Source organism: Neomonachus schauinslandi, chromosome 4 (genome assembly GCF_002201575.2).
Source record: "Neomonachus schauinslandi chromosome 4, ASM220157v2, whole genome shotgun sequence".
Taxonomy (NCBI): Eukaryota; Metazoa; Chordata; class Mammalia; order Carnivora; family Phocidae; genus Neomonachus; species Neomonachus schauinslandi.
The window spans coordinates 150,995,420-151,015,829 of NC_058406.1; the positions used below are offsets into that span (position 1 = coordinate 150,995,420).

At 34.5% G+C, this 20,410-nt stretch overlaps 1 protein-coding gene across 2 annotated transcripts in view; it reads left to right on the plus strand.

The window, feature by feature from the left end:
- Positions 1-20,410, plus strand: part of VPS13B (vacuolar protein sorting 13 homolog B) — a 762,353-nt gene that overhangs the window by 402,314 nt on the left and 339,629 nt on the right. For both annotated transcript variants that reach the window (XM_021688693.1, XM_021688692.1), the window contains 3 exons: positions 4,143-4,346; positions 18,454-18,625; positions 19,144-19,258. In XM_021688693.1, coding sequence (XP_021544368.1) covers positions 4,143-4,346; positions 18,454-18,625; positions 19,144-19,258 — 491 coding nt within the window. The remainder of the gene's footprint in view (positions 1-4,142; positions 4,347-18,453; positions 18,626-19,143; positions 19,259-20,410) is intronic.

Here is a 20,410-nt window from a genome sequence, read left to right on the forward strand (position 1 = left end):
TTAAGATTAATGACTCAAAATAACCTTTTTGTTGTTGTTGTTGTTAATGGTTTCTCACTAATCCATCTGTTTTGTTTTTGTTTTTGTGAATGACAGTGCTTCTTGTTCTTTTCTGTGCCATGGACTTCCTTGAGAATCTGATAAAAGCTGTGAACCTGTTCCCTAAAACATTGTATATACCCACCAAATTTTGCATGTGTTATCAGAAGCTTTGCAGAGTATTGATTTGTAGCCAGTACATAAGATTCTTGATTCCATTAAGGAAATAATTCCTTCATAAATACCATTTTTTTGTTTATCCATTAGAGTAATATCAGAAGTTTTGATACTGGTATATTAATTAATTTGATTCACTATTGCTTAGATACAAAATCTTCAAGTAGTTTATAAATTTAAAATAAAGGGCAAGCTCTGCATATAAGGCATGCCCAGAACAAATTCATTGTCATGTTAGACATTATTGTAGGTCTGTGTATCAACTATGGTGAACTAAGCTACTAAGTCAGTTCCTAGAACTGACTGCCATTCAAGTGCCTTAGTATAAATATTTAACCCAGTTGAATATTCAGAGTTTTTGTTTCTAAGGGTGATTTTCATTATCCCTTCCCTTTAACTTAACTGTTTTACCGAAGTTACCCAATTCTCTTTAAAGTCTCTTTGACCTTAAAAATTGTATTTATTCTAAAATTAAGAGACCCTGTAGAATCCTATTTTTAATATAATAAATTTCAATTTTCCTTTAGCCAATAAATAGATATATTTTGTTTTCTTATAAAGGCATTTCTAGGAACATAAAACCATATTTGCATTTTGGGGTTGTAAGTATGTGGAACTAGAGAAAGAATGGATTTATGCTTTTTATCCTGTTTATTCATAGTTTTTATTGCTATAAAATTATGTTTAGTTTTCAGAAAGGCAGTGGAATTTGACATCACTGTCTAGGAACACAGCATTGGATTTAGACAAAACTGGATTTGTATTCTAGTACCACTCATTTTTAATTTTTCTGAGCCCCTGATTTTCATTTTTACCTTTAAGCAAAATTAGACTGGGCAAGGGCTATGCTTTATATGAAAAGGCTTTTAAATTTGGCAAAAACTCTTTTTTTTTTTTTTTTTTTTTGAAACTGAGTTCTAATGATTAGTGACAACCTGCATGCCAGATGAGCTAGCCTTTTTAAGTTTGTATTCACTTAGAGCTCTTTGGTGTTCACCATGAACACCAATTTGTTGAAATTCCATCCCTGCTTGGTTTCCATTGAAATTGTGTATCCATGGTTTTCTTCTTCTATCTTTATGGTTACTCTTCTATCTGACTCTCTCTCCTAATACCCTGCAAAGCAAGTTCTTCCTGCCTAACTGGATGGAACTTTTCGTTGCCCCTATATCATTTCCTGCCCTGGGCTATTGCTCTTGCTAGTCTTATGACTGGAATGGCCTTTTGCATCCACTTAAATTGCATCTATCCTTCAGGAATGTATCCCCTTGAGAATTAGCACAGCCTCTCCAGTCCAGTTAAGTCTCCTTTATGATTGGTTATAGATTAAATGAGAAAGTGTATATGAAATTAATTTTTAAACAGTAAAATATTACATTTTCAATATTCAGTGAGTTTTTGATACACAAGGTATTGTTGATATTCAGTCACCTTCAGAAATATACATAAAACCTCCTCACATGGTGCTCATTTTTTAGAGATTTTTAAAGTTTTATTGGGATATTCTTACATACAATAAACTGCACATGTTTAAATTCTCTAATGCTATAAGATTTGACACATGAAACCATTCTCAGAATCAAGACAATGCATCCATCCATCATCCTCAAAAGTTTCTTTATGCTACTTTGTTATCCTCCATTACACTTCTTCCCCCATTCCAGGCAACTACTGATTCTTTCGTTATGGATTAATTGTCATTCGCTGAGATACTGTATAGATAGAATCATAACAGTTGTATTCTGTTTCTCTAACTCTCCTTTTTTTTTTTTTAAAAAATTTTTTTTGCCTAGCTTCTTTCATTCAGCACAATTATTTTGAGATTAAGCCATGTTTTTCATGAATCCATATTGATTTGTTTTTTATTGATAGATAGCATTCTCTTGTATGGGTATACTGCATTTTGTTTATCTACTTATTGGTGAACATTTGGTTTTTTTCAGTTGTAGATTACTACAGAAAAAAATGCTATGAACATCTGTATTCAGGTCTTTGTGCAGACATAGATTTTTGTTTTTCTTGGGAAAACACTTAGGAGTGAAATGGCTGGGTTATATGGTGGGTGTATGCCTTTTTCAGAATTCACCAAACTATATTCTACATTTTGCATTCCCATCAGCAGTAAATGAGAGTTTCAGTTGTTCTGCATCTTTGCCAATACTGGCATGGCTAGGCTTTTTAAAGTTAGCCATTTTAATAGGTGGGTAATGGTAGCTCATTGTGGCTTGAATTGGCATAGTTTTCAGTATAGCTTGGAGGATAAGAGTGGAACATTTATCTTTAAATTTTTAATTTTTTTAAAAACCTCTGAATTTGGCAAGTCTGAATTCTGTGATAGCAACTTTCTCCTTTGAAAATAAAAATATGTTTAAAGTTTACCTGTTTGCTTGGTGCGTTAACTACACAACGTACTTAGTGACTTTCCTACACAATTATTTAAGGGTAATCATTAAAGGAAGTAAGAAATAGTGACAATAAAAGCATCAGTTCTCTTTTACGCCCATAGAAGTATTTAGAGCTTCTTTTCTTTGGCTTATGCTTTCCATATTTGTCAGTTTTAATTGTTTAAGAAAAAGTAAAATGATCTTTTTTCAAAATATGGTTTGCAACAAAATTGTTTCTTTTTAGCGAGAACTTATTCTTGATTATGAAGGACAAAAGAGTTTGAACTAAAATTTTTCTAAGAGATTTTTTGTAAGATCTCTAGCCATTAGATTATTTTTTTTTTACAGAAAAAGAACTATAACCTGAGATTTGAGTCTTCATCACACAAAAAGGAAGAGAAAACTATAACCCAAGTACTGTTTTATATCAAATAAGGGTTGACAACAGTGTTTTTATGCATCTGTTCTGCCCACATAAGAAGCCAGCTTTATCATCTGGATGTGTCCTGGGGCTGAAACTTCTTATAAATATGAGAATTTCACTTTTTTTTTTTTAATGGCAAGGAGAATATGGTATCCAGCTGTGGATTTGCTTATATATTTTGTTTGCATTTTTTTTCCTTGGGCTTGTTTTATACAGTATATGGCAATATGTTGTCATACAAATTCCATGATTAATGCTTATTTATGAAATCTTATGTAAATATCTTAGAACTTAGTCAAACAATGTGCAAGTTAAACAGTTTTTTCTCTGAATATTGGAATGACAAATCCAAGGGGAATAGTAGGTTGGATAGTTTATGTTCTTTATCTATAGCAGAGTCTCATATGTAACAAGTTCCTTTTACTATTTTATATTATGTCATTCTTTTTCACTTTATTTTGCTGGGCAAGAAATCCTGTTTCAGTTTCATTCCTCAGAAAAATAAGGAGAATTTAAATGTGGAAATAATTTAGAAATAAGAATGGTAATTATTTCATCTGTAATTAAATAATCATATTTACTAGTATATATTTGCTATCTAATTCTGATACTGACCTCTGCGTAAGAGGCATTTCTTTGTATTTGTTCTATTAGTCATATATTAAAAGCAATCCAATGTCCCAGAATAAGCTGTTTTGTTAGCATTATTACCATATTAACATGATTTTCCCACAAAAATGCTAACTTGCTCATACCACAGTATGAATATGTGGCAAACTTTAAGTGTGAGTCAATTCGTTATATCTACTTCAAATTGAAATCATGATAAAATACTAAAATTGTAAACTTGTTATATGAATTTTCTCTGCGTATCTCATCAGAATCATAGTACCATAAAATATTCATGATCATATGTATAATTATATTACTTATAATAATTATATAGCATAGATTATAGATCATGATTAATATGATCAGTGGGACATTAATAGATTTTTGTTTCATATATTCTTGTTTCCCTTGACTTGCTTTAATTTTCTCACAGGTAGTAATTTAGTTAATTGTGACCAGAAGTTGAAAGCCTCGTTTTCCCTTTTTTTTTTCCCCCTCCTGCTCAGGTGCAGCTCTTATATGAGCTAACTGAGATCATGAATAAGGTGTGGAATAAGATTCAGAGGAGAGGCAATCTCAGCCCTTCCTCCGCCTTTCCGGAAACCTCAGCAGGGCTGGTCCCGGGTTCTCCGGTGAGAAGCAGTGTAGGCACAGCTCCACCAGACACCAGCACATGCAGCCCATCTGCTGACGTTGGAACTACTACTGAGGTAAGTGTTTCTGAAAAATTCTCTTGCCGCTGAAGGGTGACATATACCACAGAGTTCTGTATCAGGACTGAGAGTGAAGATGACCTCACTTCTGTGGAAGCTGGCAGGTTCCGAAGGCTCATGGGGAGCTGGGGTAGCAGTGGCTGTTTATTAATGATCCTTTTAGGTCCCAGGATTTTAATTACTTTCAGTAGGTAGTGGGGTAGTTCAGGACAGTGGGGGTTCTCTGAAATGGAAAAAACTGACACACAGTAAAGGTATGTTTCCTCAGAAGTATGGAAACTTAGAAACTGAGTGAAAGAGAGGCTCATGCTCCTTTGCCCCTGCCCTCTTTGCCCCTGCCCTTTTTGTAAACCACGATGTTATTATTTATCTTGACATTAGTGGTTTTCAGTCCTGTCAGACCCAAAGTCCTCTCCTTCTCCCTCCTAGTCCTAGAAACCTTTCTTTTCATTTCTCGCACCCTAACCTCACCCAACGTGCCAGTGCCCTTTTATAACAAATATTTTATAATGCCCCTTTACTCTCCTGAAATGAAAATAAAAAATGATATAATCCACATATACATACAGTTTCAAAAATATCTAATATCTTAAATAAAATATAATTCAGGGTATAATAACATGTATTTCAGTATATGTATAAATGCTCAGTCATGACTGTTAGAAGAAGACCTAATGAAGTAGTCAGGTACATATAATTACTGTGAATGTCAGTGAGACAGATTCGAGAAGGTCTATATCCAATATCACAAGTGGTACTGTTGTGACATCATTGTTGGTGGCATCATTTTCTGAAATAGTGGCAACCCCGGTAAAGTTTTGAACAAAACAATACTCTTCTTTTCATTTCAGTAGTTATGTTTCTGGAACTCTTAGTGTAATAAAATAGTGCAGAATTGCCAAAAAAGGGGCACCTGGGTGGCTCAGTCGTTAAGTGTCTGCCTTCGGCTCAGGTCATGATCCCAGGGTGCTGGGATCGAGCCCCACGTCGGGCTCCCTGCTTGGCGGAAGCCTGCTTTTCCCTCTCCCACTCCCCCTGCTTGTGTTCTCTCTCTCGCTGTGTCTGTCAAATAAATGAATAAAATCTTAAAAAAAAAAAAAATGCCAAAAAAATAGTGTTTAGATCTCAAACTGAATTCAATTTTATTTCCAAATGTTTATATACAAAATTTTCACTTGTGTAATTTTCTATGAGCTAGGGAGCACTTGGGTGACTTAGTTAAGTGTGTGCTTTCGGCTCAGGTCATGATCCCAGGGTCCTCGGATTGAGCCCCGTGTTGGGCTCTGTGCTCAGTGGGGAACCTGCTTCTCCCTCTCCCTCTGCCCCCTCCCTGCCCTGCTCGTGCTCTTTCTCGCTCTCAAATAAGTAAACAAAATCTTTAAAAATAAGTTTCTATGAGATAGTTTTTGTTTTTCAGGACTGTCTTATTTACCATAGAATCTCTTGATTCCCCTACTCCAAACTTTAAATGCCAGTAGTGATGCCCAGTGATTGAATCAGCCAAAAACATCAATACATTTCCAAAACACACCCTAGAGGCTGAAGTTGCCCACTGAGAACTACTAGAAAAGATAGAGGTAGAAATTAAGTTTTTGAATAAAGATATCATTTCCTGTGGAAATAAAGTTTTTGACAAAATACAGAATTGGAATAAGAAGCAAGTAAAGGAGATTTTTTTTTTTTCCCAAACAAATCAGTAAAGGCAATCAAACTCAGTTAAATGGGCATTATTTTTTACTTGCTTTGAGGCTCTAACACATGTTAGAATAGATCTATTAGACAACAGCACAAGCAACTTCTCTATCCCTGCTCATTCTAAATTCTGAGAAACACAGTGATGGAATTACTTTTTTCACACCTCCCCCCACCCAAATGAGGCATAGGTCAAGAATCTAGAAATGTGCCATTATGAGGTCAATGGGGCATATCCCTTGTAGGATAAAAGCAGTGAGTTCTTTCTTGGAGATTCCAAATGTTCCTAGAATACAAAAGCTCCTGCAGTTTAAAAAAACAACACTATATTGAATGCAGTAGTGTCCAAACTTGGTTAACCAAAGACTCTTTTTTCTACATATTAACATTGCACAGAATACACTTTGTGAAATATTTTGGAAGAGTAATCAAAGCTTGGGGTGATAAATTGCTAGACAAAGGATAGTACAAGTGAAATTGATAAATGAAGTTAAATCATATAGACATTTCACTGGCAGAAAGGAGAGTGTTCCATTAAACAGTTGTTTGCTAAGTATTTTATTTACTGGGATGTCCAAGTAAACATGACTACCTTTTTGGGGAGTTTTTTTTTTTTTTTTTTTAAGAAAGAAACATTTAAAAAACACTGAAAGACCAGTAAAGACAACGCTCTCATGGAATGGTCCCATCTGTTGCTCATGCATCTAGGGACTGCCATTCGCACAAAGTACAGTATAACCTACACAAAAGGACATGGTGGTCTTGATACAAGATGTAATAGAGATGAACATGCCCTGTAATTGTAGGAGTATGGTTAACAAATTTATTCTGTGGGATCTGTGGGGATTTTGCAGAGAAAGTGACATTTGAGGTGGATCTTAAAAAATGAATATGACATTAGTAACAATTTTGTTGTAGTAAGTGTATGGTAAGCCAGAAGAATGATGTCTTTATTAGCCCAAATGGGGAAATTAACAACGGGGAGGTTTTTTTCATAAAAAGAAATTAATCCTGATTTTAATAAATTCCTTACATTAATGCACTTAATTTAAACTTAGAATGTTGAGGACTCTTTCTGACTGAATTGTAAACATAAACAATGAAAATGCTCCCTAGTGGATTTATTGGTTTTATGTTAGCTATGGGTTTAATCTGATCTGTGTGAAGAAGATCTATAAATGAAAGAATCTTACTGCAAAAGATTCATTTATTGGAGAACCATGTAACAGACTTTCGGAGGAAAAAGTGGCAAATATTTCCAAAATGTACCATCTTGTTTACATGGAGTGATCATGAAAAGAGGTGAGTAGTCCAAAATGGATTTGAAACCTACAATTACTTGTGAAACTTGTTCTCGGAGAAATATCTTAAAATAATTCAGCTGCTTTATTTTCCATAAATGGCAGGAAGATTTTTGTGAAGACTGTTATAATATGATAACCAGTGTTAGGGCTGAATCTAACTTTACAAATTAGAAGGTGTCTGTGTATTAAATATTTAATGTTTAATTTCTCTCCTTGCTCTCAAGAAGAGTTACCTGGAGATCAAGGTTAACTATGTATCCCCTTTGAGATCAGCCAGTAAATGTTTAGATTTACCCCTTTGAGAATTAGCCAGTAAATGATGATATCTGAAAGTACAATCCTTGTTTCCTCCTATGTGTATGGATGCTCCATCTATGACTCAATCTGTGGTTTAATTTATCCAGAATTCAAAATTTGTGCCCAAGTTTTTGTTTCTGAAGTCTCTTTGTTTATTGTGCTGCTAGAATTATGTGTACTGATCTTTGTAATTTTCATTACTTTAGAGTTCTAGCATGTTAGGTATCTTACTATGATCCTTTGAATTCCATTTTAAAAATATTTTTGTAATTTTGATGAATTTGCCTGTATATTTAAATATGTTACTGAGTGGAAATAAAACCTTGTTCTCTCACTGGAGAAACTACTTAATAAATGGGGGCTAGGGAGGACAGTGAGGAGAGTGTACACATATATTTTGTGTTAATCCATTTTAAAAGCCTTTCTTCCTATTTGAACATGGCATTCCTGGAAAGCTCTAGCATCCCTTTCCTCCTCTTGGTAATCATCATCCTAATAATCTTTTGATTCTAAAAAGACATTCTATGAACAATACTATCATGTAAGCAACAGAACTCTCTGTGTACAGATTTAAGTATAAATTTTGTGGTTAGAGCAGTGCTTCCCTACCTTTTTCATGTCAATGCATATATAGAAAATGATATTCGTGTATGAAGTAATCAGAAAAATTTCTAAGTTATTGAAAGTCCCGTTTACCTCAGATCCTATCCAAAGACTCTGAAATCCAAGGGATCTATGTCTCAGCATAGTTGTGACACATCCCATGGTGTTTCCACACACTAATTAGGAAGCTCTGAGTTTACTCTTAAAATTTTTGTTTTTGCCCCAGTAACAAGTTGTTGATAGATTTAGATAAAATTGTTACATTGAAATTGTTTTGTAGTTTTTTTTTAAAGATTTTATTTATTTGAGACAGAATGAGAGAGAGAGAGAGCTCATGAGAGGGGGGAGGGCCAGAGGGAGAAGCAGGCTCCCCGCTGAGCAGGGAACCCGATGTGGGACTCGATCCCGGGACTCCAGGATCATGACCTGAGCCGAAGGCAGTCGCTTAACCGACTGAGCCACCCAGGCGCCCCGAAAATGTTTTGTAATTATATTCTACCCTCCTCTCTCATTATAACAAAATAGTAGTATTATAAAAGTATAGGGCAGTTGTGATACACCATTTAATTATTGTGACAGGCTCTTCTTCATATACCCAGGGCTAAGGAGAAAATTAAAAGTTAGATTGAAATGACATAATTATTTAATCCAAAATAGGTTTTAGAAAATCTGTTATCAAGTTTCTTGAGGTATTTGAGTGACTACTTGACTGCTAGTTCTGAGTAAATCCCAGTATGGTCTTTCTCTTTACAAGAGCTGAGAACATAAAAGGCATACCCTTGATTAAACTGAAAATGTTGCCATTGAATTATTTATATATATAAATATGCCTAAACTCAGGGCCTAATGCAAAAATTTTATGAAGGAGATTTACATTAGCTTTATATTTTGGAGTACCCTCTAAACTGAGTACTTTACAAGCATTATTTCTTTTAATTCTCAAACCAATGTTATGAGGTGGGTAATATTATCACTTCCTTTTTATATTGGAATAGTTATGTCTACAAAGGTTAAGTAATTTGCTTGTGGTCAGAGTGAATAAGTGGCAAACCTGAAATGAAAGTTTCTGCATTTTGACTCAAGTCTCTAATGTATACTCTCATATGAATTATGGGACACAGTGCATTGATAAATCTTTCTTTTTTAAGTAAATTGTTGCCACTAAGTATAGATGTGTTATTTATCCTGTTCAACATTTGAGGTTTTGTGGTATATATTTTTTCAGTTCTGGAAAGTTCTCAGACAATATCACTTGAGAAAATACTTCTACATTATCTTAGTCACTCTTTCTAGAACTTTTCATTTTCTCTTTCCGTGTCTTTAAACCACATTTTGTTTTGTTTTTTGGTTTTTCCCCTTTTTTCACTTTCAGTCGCCTCTGTTTTCTTTCTATGTTATTTCCTCAATTTCACTATTGTTATTGTTAACTATTGTTAACTATTAGCATACTGTTAATTATGATTTTATGTCCCAGTTAACTTTTGTATGTCAATTTTTTTATTGTAAAATACACCATAGAATTACCATTCTAACCATTTTAAATCTACCATTCTGTGGCACTGTTGTGCAACCATCACCATCATCCATCACTAAAACTTTTTTATGTTACTCAACTGAAATTCTGTACCCATTAGACAGTAACTCCCCATCTTAACAATTAAGCCTTATAATCCATGAACATGGGACATCTTTCCATTTGTGTGCATCTTTTTTCATTTCTTTTAGCAATATTTTGTAGTTTTCAGCATACAAGTATTTCACCTCCTTGGTTAAGTTTATTCCTAAGTATTTTATTCTTTTTATTCTTTTTTTTAAAAATATTTATTTATTTGACAGAGAGAGACAGTGAGAGAAGGAACACAAGCAGGGGGAGTGGGAGAGGGAGAAGCAGGCTTCCCGCTGAGCAGGGAGCCCGATGCGGGGCTCGATCCCAGGACCCTGGGACCATGACCTGAGCCGAAGGCAGACGCTTAACAACTGAGCCACCCAGGCGCCCCCCCCCCCTTTTTTTTTGAAGGGAGTTGGGAGGGGCAAAAGGGGAAAGGCTTCCATTGGGTCAGAAGTAAAGATGTCAAATAATGATTATATTATTTCAATGCTATATTAGATGTGAAATAAAAACTCTCCACTACCATCAGTTCCCTATTATCTTTCTATCAGAGGATAACCCTAATTTAAGCAGCCGGTACAGTGCTTGGAACAGAGCGGGTTTCAAACACATTGCTATTGAATATGTGGATGTTAAATGATTTGGGAATATCAACTCATTACGATTAAATTAAATCGGATTTATTATAGTACAGGGCATATATATATTCACTAAGTCACTGCAAATATACTTTGATGTAAATTCATAAAGCTGTATAATGAGCTTTTTTGTTTTTTGTCTTTTGTTGTTTTAAACATAATTATTTTATATTTTTTATCAGATCTGTTGTCTGAATATTTTGAGAGTCTAATCCTTTTGTTTGTTGTGTTCTTAACTTTTACTTATAGTAGATTGTTTCCTTATGTGTTATGTAACCTTATATTGGGAGTTTTTCATTAGTGGAACTTTACCTATGAGACTTTTACATTGTGGTTGAGGCCCTATTCCCTCAAAGGGATTTTGTGTGTTTGCTCTTTGAGGGACTCCAGGGGCTATTACTGGCCTGAAAACCCTTTACTGTTAATTTCATAACTAGAAGTTTTTTGAAACATTCTGGCAGTATAAAATCATTGAGCCCCATGTCAGGCTCTGTGCTCAGCAGGGAGTACACTGGAAATTCTCTCTCTCTATCCCTCCCCCTCTTCCATTGCCCCTCTCCCCACTTGCTCTCTCTCTAAAATAATAAAATCTTTTAAAAAATGCTTTTTTCCCTTGGTTTATTATGTAGGGTTTTTTCTTTCTTTCTTTTTTCTTTTTCTAATTTAGAGAGGAAGGGGGAAGGGCAGAGGGAGAGGGAGAGAGATAATCTTAAGCAGTCTCCACACCCAGCATGGAGGCCAATGCAGGGCTCCATCTCATAACCCTGAGACCATGACCTGAGCTGAAATTAAGAGTTAGACACTTAATCAGCGAGCTACCCAGGCGCTCCTGTTTTTTCTAATTTCTTAAATTGGATACTTAGCCTAGTAATGTTCAGCTTTTTACAAAATTTTAAACATTTAAGACACCTTCCTTTATCCTTAGAGGAATTTATAATATTTGAATTTGGGCATGGATATGTGCATCCACATAATAGATAGGTGGACTAGGAAATTTAGTCCATAATGGATTCTGTTTCCTGAGACAATTCTGTATTATATAGAAGGGGGGAGCAATAATTTTAATATGCAACAAGAAATATAAAATGCTAAGTGCATGTTAGAATACTGATTTACAGCACAACCAAAAGTAAAAATTGACAGATTAACCTCTAACATTGGAAGCTTTGGTTCATGGCAAAGTTTGACTTATATTCTTCAATTGATTCAGGGATTAAAATTGCTTTAGGCAGCCTAGCTTAAAGAGGATGTGACACACACACACACACACACTCACAGGAATATTACTCAGCCATTGAAAAAAATGAACTCTTGCCATTGACAACAACATGGATGGAGCTACAGAGTATTATGCTAAGTGAAATAAGTCAGTCAGAGAAAGACAAATTATTTCACTCATATGTGGAATTTAGGAAACAAGACAAAGGAACAAAGGCGGGGGAAAGGGAGGCAAACCAAGGAACCAGACCCTTAACTATATAGAACACACTGATGGTTACTAGAGCGGAAGTGGGTGAGGGGATGGGTGAAGTAGGTGATGGGGATTAAGGAGTGCACTTGTGATGAGCACAGGGTGTTGTATGGAAGGGCTGAATCACTATATTGTACACCTGAAACTTATATTACACTGTATGGTAACTAACTAGAATTAAAATAAAAACTTAAAAAAAAATTCACATGAGGCAGTTCATTTCTTAGTCTCCAGTAATTATTTAAAACATTTATTTTCAGTTAAATTTAAAGTGAACATGGGGCAAAATAGGTACATGTGGCCAAAAGCCAAAAACTACCAGTTATAAAATAAGTCCTGGGGATAAAATGCACAATATGGTGATTATATCGTTAATAGTACTGTATTTGGTGTTTGAAAGTTGGTAAGAGAGTAGGTCTTAAAAGTTCTCATCACAAGAGAAAAATAACCTGTAACTATGCATGGTGATAGATGTTAACTAGATTCACTGTGGTCATTCACAGTATATACAAATAATTATCTTGTATACCTGAAACTATTATAATGTTATATGTCAGTTAAATCTATTGAGACATTTATTGAAAAGCAAGTGAATATTGGACTGAGAAGTTGTTTGGCATCAACTGCTATAGCAAAACTTTTGTCAGTTTTTTAGTTATTACAGTGCAGTAATACTAAGCAGTAATCTACCTCAAATTATTATTCCAGACAGTCCTTTAAAAAGTAAATTTAGTCTGGGGCATCTGGGTGGCTCAGTCCGTTAGGCAGCTGACTCTTGATTTTGACTTAGGTCAGGATCTCGGGGTCGTGGGATCGAGCTCAGGATCCGGCTCAGTAGGGAATCTGCTTGAGGATTCTCTCTCTCTCATTCATTCTACCCCTCCCCCAACTCACACACATGCTCTCTCTCTCTCTCTCAAATAAATAAATAAATCTTTTAAAAAAAAATGGTAAATTTAGTTTGAATATTCAATTGCTGTTTTAAGAATGTGTTGTAATCATTTTAAGTCTCCCCCTGGAAGTAGACTTGTTTCATTTAATATTTATCTTTAAATGGTTTTTATCCTCAACATTTAGGGAGAAACTTTTATTCAAAATGTGGGAATTACGGGTCCACCAGCATGTAACTCATGATCCCAGCCCAGCTCTTGATCTCAGGGTCATGAGTTCAAGCCCTGCACTGGGCTCCACGCTGGGGGTGGAGCCTACTTAAAAAAATATGTGGGAATCGTAGCATTTAGGTTATCATCTGATCAACTGAATAGCTATTGGAAGACAAAGATAATATATCAAAATAGATTAGAGAAGTGAAGCTTATTTTTTAGCCTTCGCATACATCAACAAAATATTTTGTTTGTAATGTTTTTCCTATTTCCAAATAATCATATCAGAAATGTCTTTGGTTTCTCAATTATTGACTTACTTTATTTTTTAAATATAAATAGTTATATAAATTAGCCTATCAATCTGAGGTCACCTTACATTTTTTTGTTTTTATATAAATTCCAGTTAATATACAGTGTAATATTAGTTTCAGGTGTATAGTATAGTGATTCAACACTTCAGTACATCACTCAGTGCTCATCACAAGTGCCCTCCTTAATCCCCATCACCTATTTCACCCATCCCCCACCTCCCCTCTGGTAACCAGCAATGTATTCTCTATAGTTAAGAGTATGTTTCTTGGTTTGCCTCTCTCTCTTTTTCCCCCCTTTATTCCTTTGTTTTGTTTCCTAAATTCCACATAACATGTAAAATCGTATAGTATTTGTCTTTCTCTGACTTACTTTTCTTAGCATAATACTCTGTAGCTGCAAATTGCAAGATTTCATTCTTTTCTATGGCTGAGTAATATTCCATTGTGTGTGTGTGCGCGTGTGTGTGCGTGCGCGTGTGTGTGCGTGCGCGTGCCACATCTTCTTTATCCATTCATCAGTCGATGGACACTTGGACTCTTTCCATAATTTGGCTGATAATGCTGCTATAAACATCAGGGCACATGTACCCCTTTGAATTAACATTTTTGTATTCTTTGGGTGAATACCTAGTAGGGCAGTTGTGGGATCGTAGGGTAGTTTTGTGTTTTTAACTTTTTGAGGAACCTTCGTACTGTTTTCCAGAGTGGCTGCACCACTTTGCATTTCTACCAACAGAGCAAGAGCATTCCCCTTTCTCCACATCCTTGCCAACACCTGTTGTTTCTTGTGTTGTTGATTTTAGCCATTCTTACTGGTGCAAGGTAATACCACATTGTAGTTTTGATTTGTATTTCCCTGATGATGAGTGATGTTGAGCATCTTTTCATGTATCTGTTAGCCACCTGTATGCCTTCTTTGGAAAAATGTCTGTTCATGTCTTCTGCCCATTTTAAGTGGATTATTTGTATTTTGGGTATTGAGTTTTATTCTTTTTTTTTTTAAGATTTATTTATTTGAGAGAGAGAGAGAGCAGGGGGAAGGGCAGAGGGAATCTAGAGTAGACTCCCGACTAAGCTCAGAGCCTGACACGGCTCTGTGGCTCAGTCCCACAACCCTGAGATCATGACCTGAGCCGAAATCAAGAGTTGCACACTTAACTGAGCCACCCAGGTACCCTGAATTTTATAATTTCTTTATGTACTTTGGATATGAACCTTTTATCAGCTATGTCATTTGCAAATACCTTCTCCTATTCTGCTCCTAGATTGCCTTTTAGTTTTGTTGATTGTTTCCTTCGCTGTGCAGAAGCTTTTTATTTTGATCAAGTCTCAATAGTTTATTCTTACTTCTGTTTCCTTTGCTTCAGGAGACATATCTAGAAAGAAATTTCTATGAGGTCACTTTACATTTGTTGTGCTTATTTATATCAATTATGTATCTGGGAAAATTTTTGAAATCACAGTTTTGAACTTTTTTTATTTCTAATTAATATTTGCATTCAAAAACATTCATAAAAATTTTAAAACATTTACTACTTAAAGTATTGTTTTACTTGCTGAGTCAGGTCAAATATATTAATTATTTGGCTATAAAGAATTCACTATACATGAATCTAGTTTTAAAAACACACTCTTAACAATTGTTTGTATTAAGAAGAAGAGAAGTATTTGTTTATATGATCCTTGGCTGGTTTATACTTTAAACTATGAGTAATTCTTTTTATGTTGACCTGTTGATAGGAAGTACCATACTTTTCAGTGAATTTAGCTCTAGCTTCCTGAATATCAATCTGGATGGTCGTAGAGGGGGAAATAGGAGTAAGAGGCGTAAGTACGAAGCTTAAAAACAGTTGATCATTTTTCCCCCCTTGCATTGAAATAGTGAGAGCAAAGGTAGTAGAAACCACAGCAGGCCACTTGTTACTGTTGACTTAAGTACAAACCGTGGTGGAAGTGTTTAGCCCTTTGGGAAGTTTTGTGATTGAACAAGAATGCTGGAGTTATTTTGATAAGGGAGAGTAATAGTGTGGCCAAAACTATGATCATCCCTGAGCTCTGAAGCAGGCCAAGGATGAAGGGCTGCAGTGTTTGCTCTTCCAGATGAACAAAGATAAAGTCAGCTAGAAAAATAAACTCAGTCTTTTGGTCAATTTGCAACAAAATGGTGAAAGAACTGAAGTGTATATTTTAGAACTTGGCATAAAGAGGTGTGGGAAAATAGTTCAGCATCTCCAATTCTGGCTCAATTTTTGCTATAGATTTGGAAATAGAGCAGAAAATTAATGCACAAACATATTTAACAACACTACACCAAATGTTGTAAATCCAAAATGAAAATTGAAACTGTGTGAGCAAGGAGAGCAAAAGTCTTTTTCAGGAGTGCTTACTTATTAAATTTGAAGCCACAGTTTTCTTACCATTCCTACTGAACATAATAATATAAAAAATCTAGGTCGCATTGATTTGAGGTGCTGTTTTCTGTGCAGTTTCCATTCTTGGGATTATGATGTTCTTCTAACTCTTGAAGGATAATTTACTTTATAAATGCTTCTGCTCTAAGAACCTACCCGTAAAGAAAGGCATATTGACTACATTATGTGTCTTTTATTGAATTTGACTTGGTAAAATGCATCCTTTTCTGGGATCAGTTTGTGCTTTTCATTAGATATTGTGTCACTTTAGGCCGCAACCCAAAACCTGAATTTTTGTATACCTTCTCAAATTGTAAGAATTTCAATTATAGCAGAGTTAGGACTACTTATTTTGGAAAAGCATTTATATGAAAACATCACAGTGAGCTGTCTGCTTTGCTTGGTATAAGTGGAGCAAGGAACGACTACACTGTCTTCAGATTTAAGTCTGTAATTTTCTGTCACAGTAAATCACAGGCAACTTCTGCTTTGCTGTGCCTGGTGCCTAAGTATTCCAACAATAAGTACTTGTCTGTTCTTTTGTGAAAAGAATCCTCATTTGGTCTCCTTCTGGGGATTCAAGGAAATTAAATTCTCCTTCTGATTGAAAGGTATTGTAAATGTTAGGTGAAGGTAAACACTTCATGTAGGCACTGAATATATCTGAGTAGATGGTCTATCTGTGGTAATGAGAGCAGAAATTTTGGTTTTGTTTATTTTTTTTAAAGATTTTATTTATTTATTTATTTATTTGACAGAGAGAGACACAGCAAGAGAGGGAACACAAGCAGGGGGAGTGGGAGAGGGAGAAGCAGGCTTCCCGCCGAGCAGGGAGCCCAATGCGGGGCTGGATCCCAGGACCCTGGGATCATGACCTGAGCTGAAGGCTGATGCTTAATGACTGAGCCACCCAGGTGCCCTTGGTTTTGTTTTGTATGAGGTTTTACTTATCTTCCCTTTTCTTAGTTGCCAGATTAGTGGCTTCTGCTCTGAGAAACTCTCCTTAGAAAACAGTATACTCACCATGTTATGTTGTCTTCTTATTAAATTTTAAGGATGTTTTGTTTTGGCTGTTGACTACTGGTCATGACTCCTTAGCATAGGAAGTGAACATTTTGTTTGAGACATTCAAAGCAACAATGAACTATTAGAAGTTGAGGATATATGGCAAAGGAAAATGTGCTGAAGTTAGAAAGATGACAAAATGAGAAAGGCAAGAGAGTATTGAATACCAAATTCTGTAAGACTTGTGAGTGTACAATTTCTAAGTAGTGGTTCAGTTTGATGGTGATAATTATACCTACTACTTACAAATTGCTTACTATATGTAATCACTTTACATTTCTGTTCTTACTTCTTAACAACTCTAAGAGATAAATATCAAAGGAACCATTTTGCAGAGAAGGAAACAAACTCCAAGAGGTTAAATCCCATGGTTAGGGTCTGAAGAAGTCCTTAACCCTAGTATACCATGCTGCCTACCAGACGGAGTTTAAGTACATATAACTAATGTTTAAAAATATATACACATCTTTTAAACAAATAAGCATGCTATAAGGTATTTGATCAGTTCTCAGATAATGGGTATTTTTGAAGGGTTTAAATGGACAGCGAAGTTGGAATTTTAAAAACCCAAATACCGAAAGAACAGAACAGAATGCATGAGTGACTGATCACTATCCCTGGCACCATGTCTTCCTGCCCTGGAGGCTGAAGCTGTTCAACTCAATACCAGGATTTATTTTTCTCCAGACCACTTAACAGCTGCTGAAAAGATTTAACAAAAACAACAATGACCAAATGAACTTTTTCCAGAAAGTTTGTTAGTGCCAAATGTAGGAACTTACATATTCATAATTCATTATATATTTGTTGAATTGAATAAGCTCATGCTCTTTACCTATAAATCATTTTAAAAAATCTATTGATGGGGCATCTGCCTGACTTAGTCGGTAGGGCATGTGACTCTTTATCTCAGGGTTGTAAATTCAAGCCCCATGTTGGGTGTAGAGATTACTTAAAAACTTTTTTTAAAAAAATATGTCAAATCTACCTTTTTAATGTCTTCTTATATTAAAATATGGGAGGCATGATAAGTGTTCTGTCTCTTAAGCCATGCTAATTATGCTAATCATTTTGCTATGGATATTGTAGATTCACTTAAGTACTGTATAGCAGGGGTAGACAAACTGTTTCTATAAATGGCTAGATTGTAAATATTTTGGGGTTTGTGGACCATAGATAGCATCTCTACAGAAACTACTTAACTGCTAAATAGCAGCCATAGGCAATAGGTAAATGAATGAATATGACTGTGATCTAGTAAAACTTTATTTCCAAAAGTAGAACAAGATTTGTCCCTTGGCTATAGCTTAGCTTGCAGACCCTACTCTCTAAGGAAATACCCACTGGTACAACCCAAACTTGTTCTGGATCTTATGAACTCTTGAGGAGATTGGAATGACATGCATGGACATTGTAACTATAAAAAACATGTGATTAGTATATATATTATTAACATCATGTATTAGCATAAGCATTTATATGATTATTGCTAGCAAATATATGTTACGGAAAAGTTATCAGTGGTAATTTCAAATTTTATATAATTATTTAAAGTTATTTTTATTTATTAAACAGTTGTTGTTTTTTCTCATCCCAGGGAGATTCCATACAAGCAGGTGATGATTCACCATTTTCAGATTCTATTACCCTGGAACAAACTACAAGTAACATTGGTGGATCCAGTGGACGTGTTAGTCTGTGGATGCAGTGGGTGCTCCCCAAAATTACTATAAAACTCTTTGCTCCAGATCCTGAAAATAAAGGCACAGGTACAGGGTTACTTTTCTCCTCTACTGAAAAGATAAAATACTAAAACTGTTTTTAGAAGAAATAGTAGACTTTAGTTTTATTTATCACTGTCACTTAAACAAACATCATTAGCTCTAACTTAGGTGATTTCTATTAGCAATACTAATATATTGAATATAATACCTAAATTTTGTCTTTTTATATTAAAATCCATTCCAAAAGCCATTAGGTAATTTTTCATTGATTATATTGATGCATTTTATCATTGTCACTGAAAGTATTGCAGTGATACCAGATACAGCACTTCAAACATTAATGGATTTCTTCTGTCTTGAAATAGGTATCCTGTCTTAATTGTGAGGGCTCTTTTGATGTTACTTTTCCTTATTATTGTAGAATCTTGTGTGGTTAATGAAGAGAAAGTCTCATTTCCTCTGTAGATGTCAAGAATATATATGTGAACATTAAAACTAAAATAGAAGGTTTTAATATTGATTGTGAGGCCTATGCTGATTTTAATGTTTGCTTCTTATTGCAGAGCTTTGTATGGTCAGTGAACTAGAAGATCTCAGTGCTTCCATAGATGTTCAGGATGTATATACCAAAGTGAAATGTAAAATAGAAAGTTTCAATATTGATCACTATAGAAGCAGGTAAATAATGTATAAGAAATATGGGAAAAGCTATACTTTCTTTGAACACAGTCTATATAAGAATTTTTATATTTTAATTTGGGTATTTCTAAAAAATACTGTACTTATTTCCAAAAAGGGTTCATAACAGATAAATTGATCCATTTTCCTTGGAATTCGTTCATATATGGAATATAACAAAGTTTTGTTTCATAAGATGGCAGATCTGTTCACAAATACCATATTGCCATATTAAATGAAATAAGCTTACTCCCCATCTACTCCCCATACTAGAATAATCACAGATTGAAATGGAATAGTGACAGCTCATGGCTCTTTGTACTTTGGAGACTTTTCTTGTCTCACATTTGATTAATACACATGTGGTGGATATTCCTAGAATCAAATTTTCCTTTCCCTAGTAAATTTCTATCAAAAGTATGATGTAAAAAAATATAATTTATACTTAAATTATGTTTAATATATACATATTTGTTTATGATAATAAATAATGATAGTAAAAAAGTAAAGTTTTAGATATCTTCACTCTAAAGATGCATAGCAATTTTGTCATTAATTTTTCCCAAATAAAAATAACAAATGCTTTTTGTGTTTTTTTGTTTTGTTTTTTGTTTCTGTGTTTTTTTGCTTTAGAAAACTACTCTGGAATTTGTATTTTTTAAATTGAATTATAATTTACATACCATAAAATTCACACATTTTAAAAAATTTTGAAACATCATTTTCAATTTCATATGGGTATAGAAACAGTCTTAAAGTTTATTTTTTCTCTGCATTTATAATATTCATTCAGCAGTTATTTATTGAGAGCCTTCAGAAGCACATATGTTTCTGTACCTTTATTGGTACATCATAGACCATAGAAGGAGAATGTTTTTTATTTAACATGTTTCCAATTCTACATTAAAAAATTTGAATTTTGATTCTTTATCACATTGGTTATCACATATATTGCTTATGTCAATGACTATCAAATCTGTCCAGCCAAAACATTGTGTCGTAATTGTGAAGTTCAAAATATTTTGCTGGCTATATATTAAAATCTGTTTTACTGATAGTATATTACAAAGCATATAATTGTTTTGTTGCATTAACCATGAATCATTAATTGATCTTTGATAATGGAATCTTTAGTTCTTTAGGTCCTCCTGA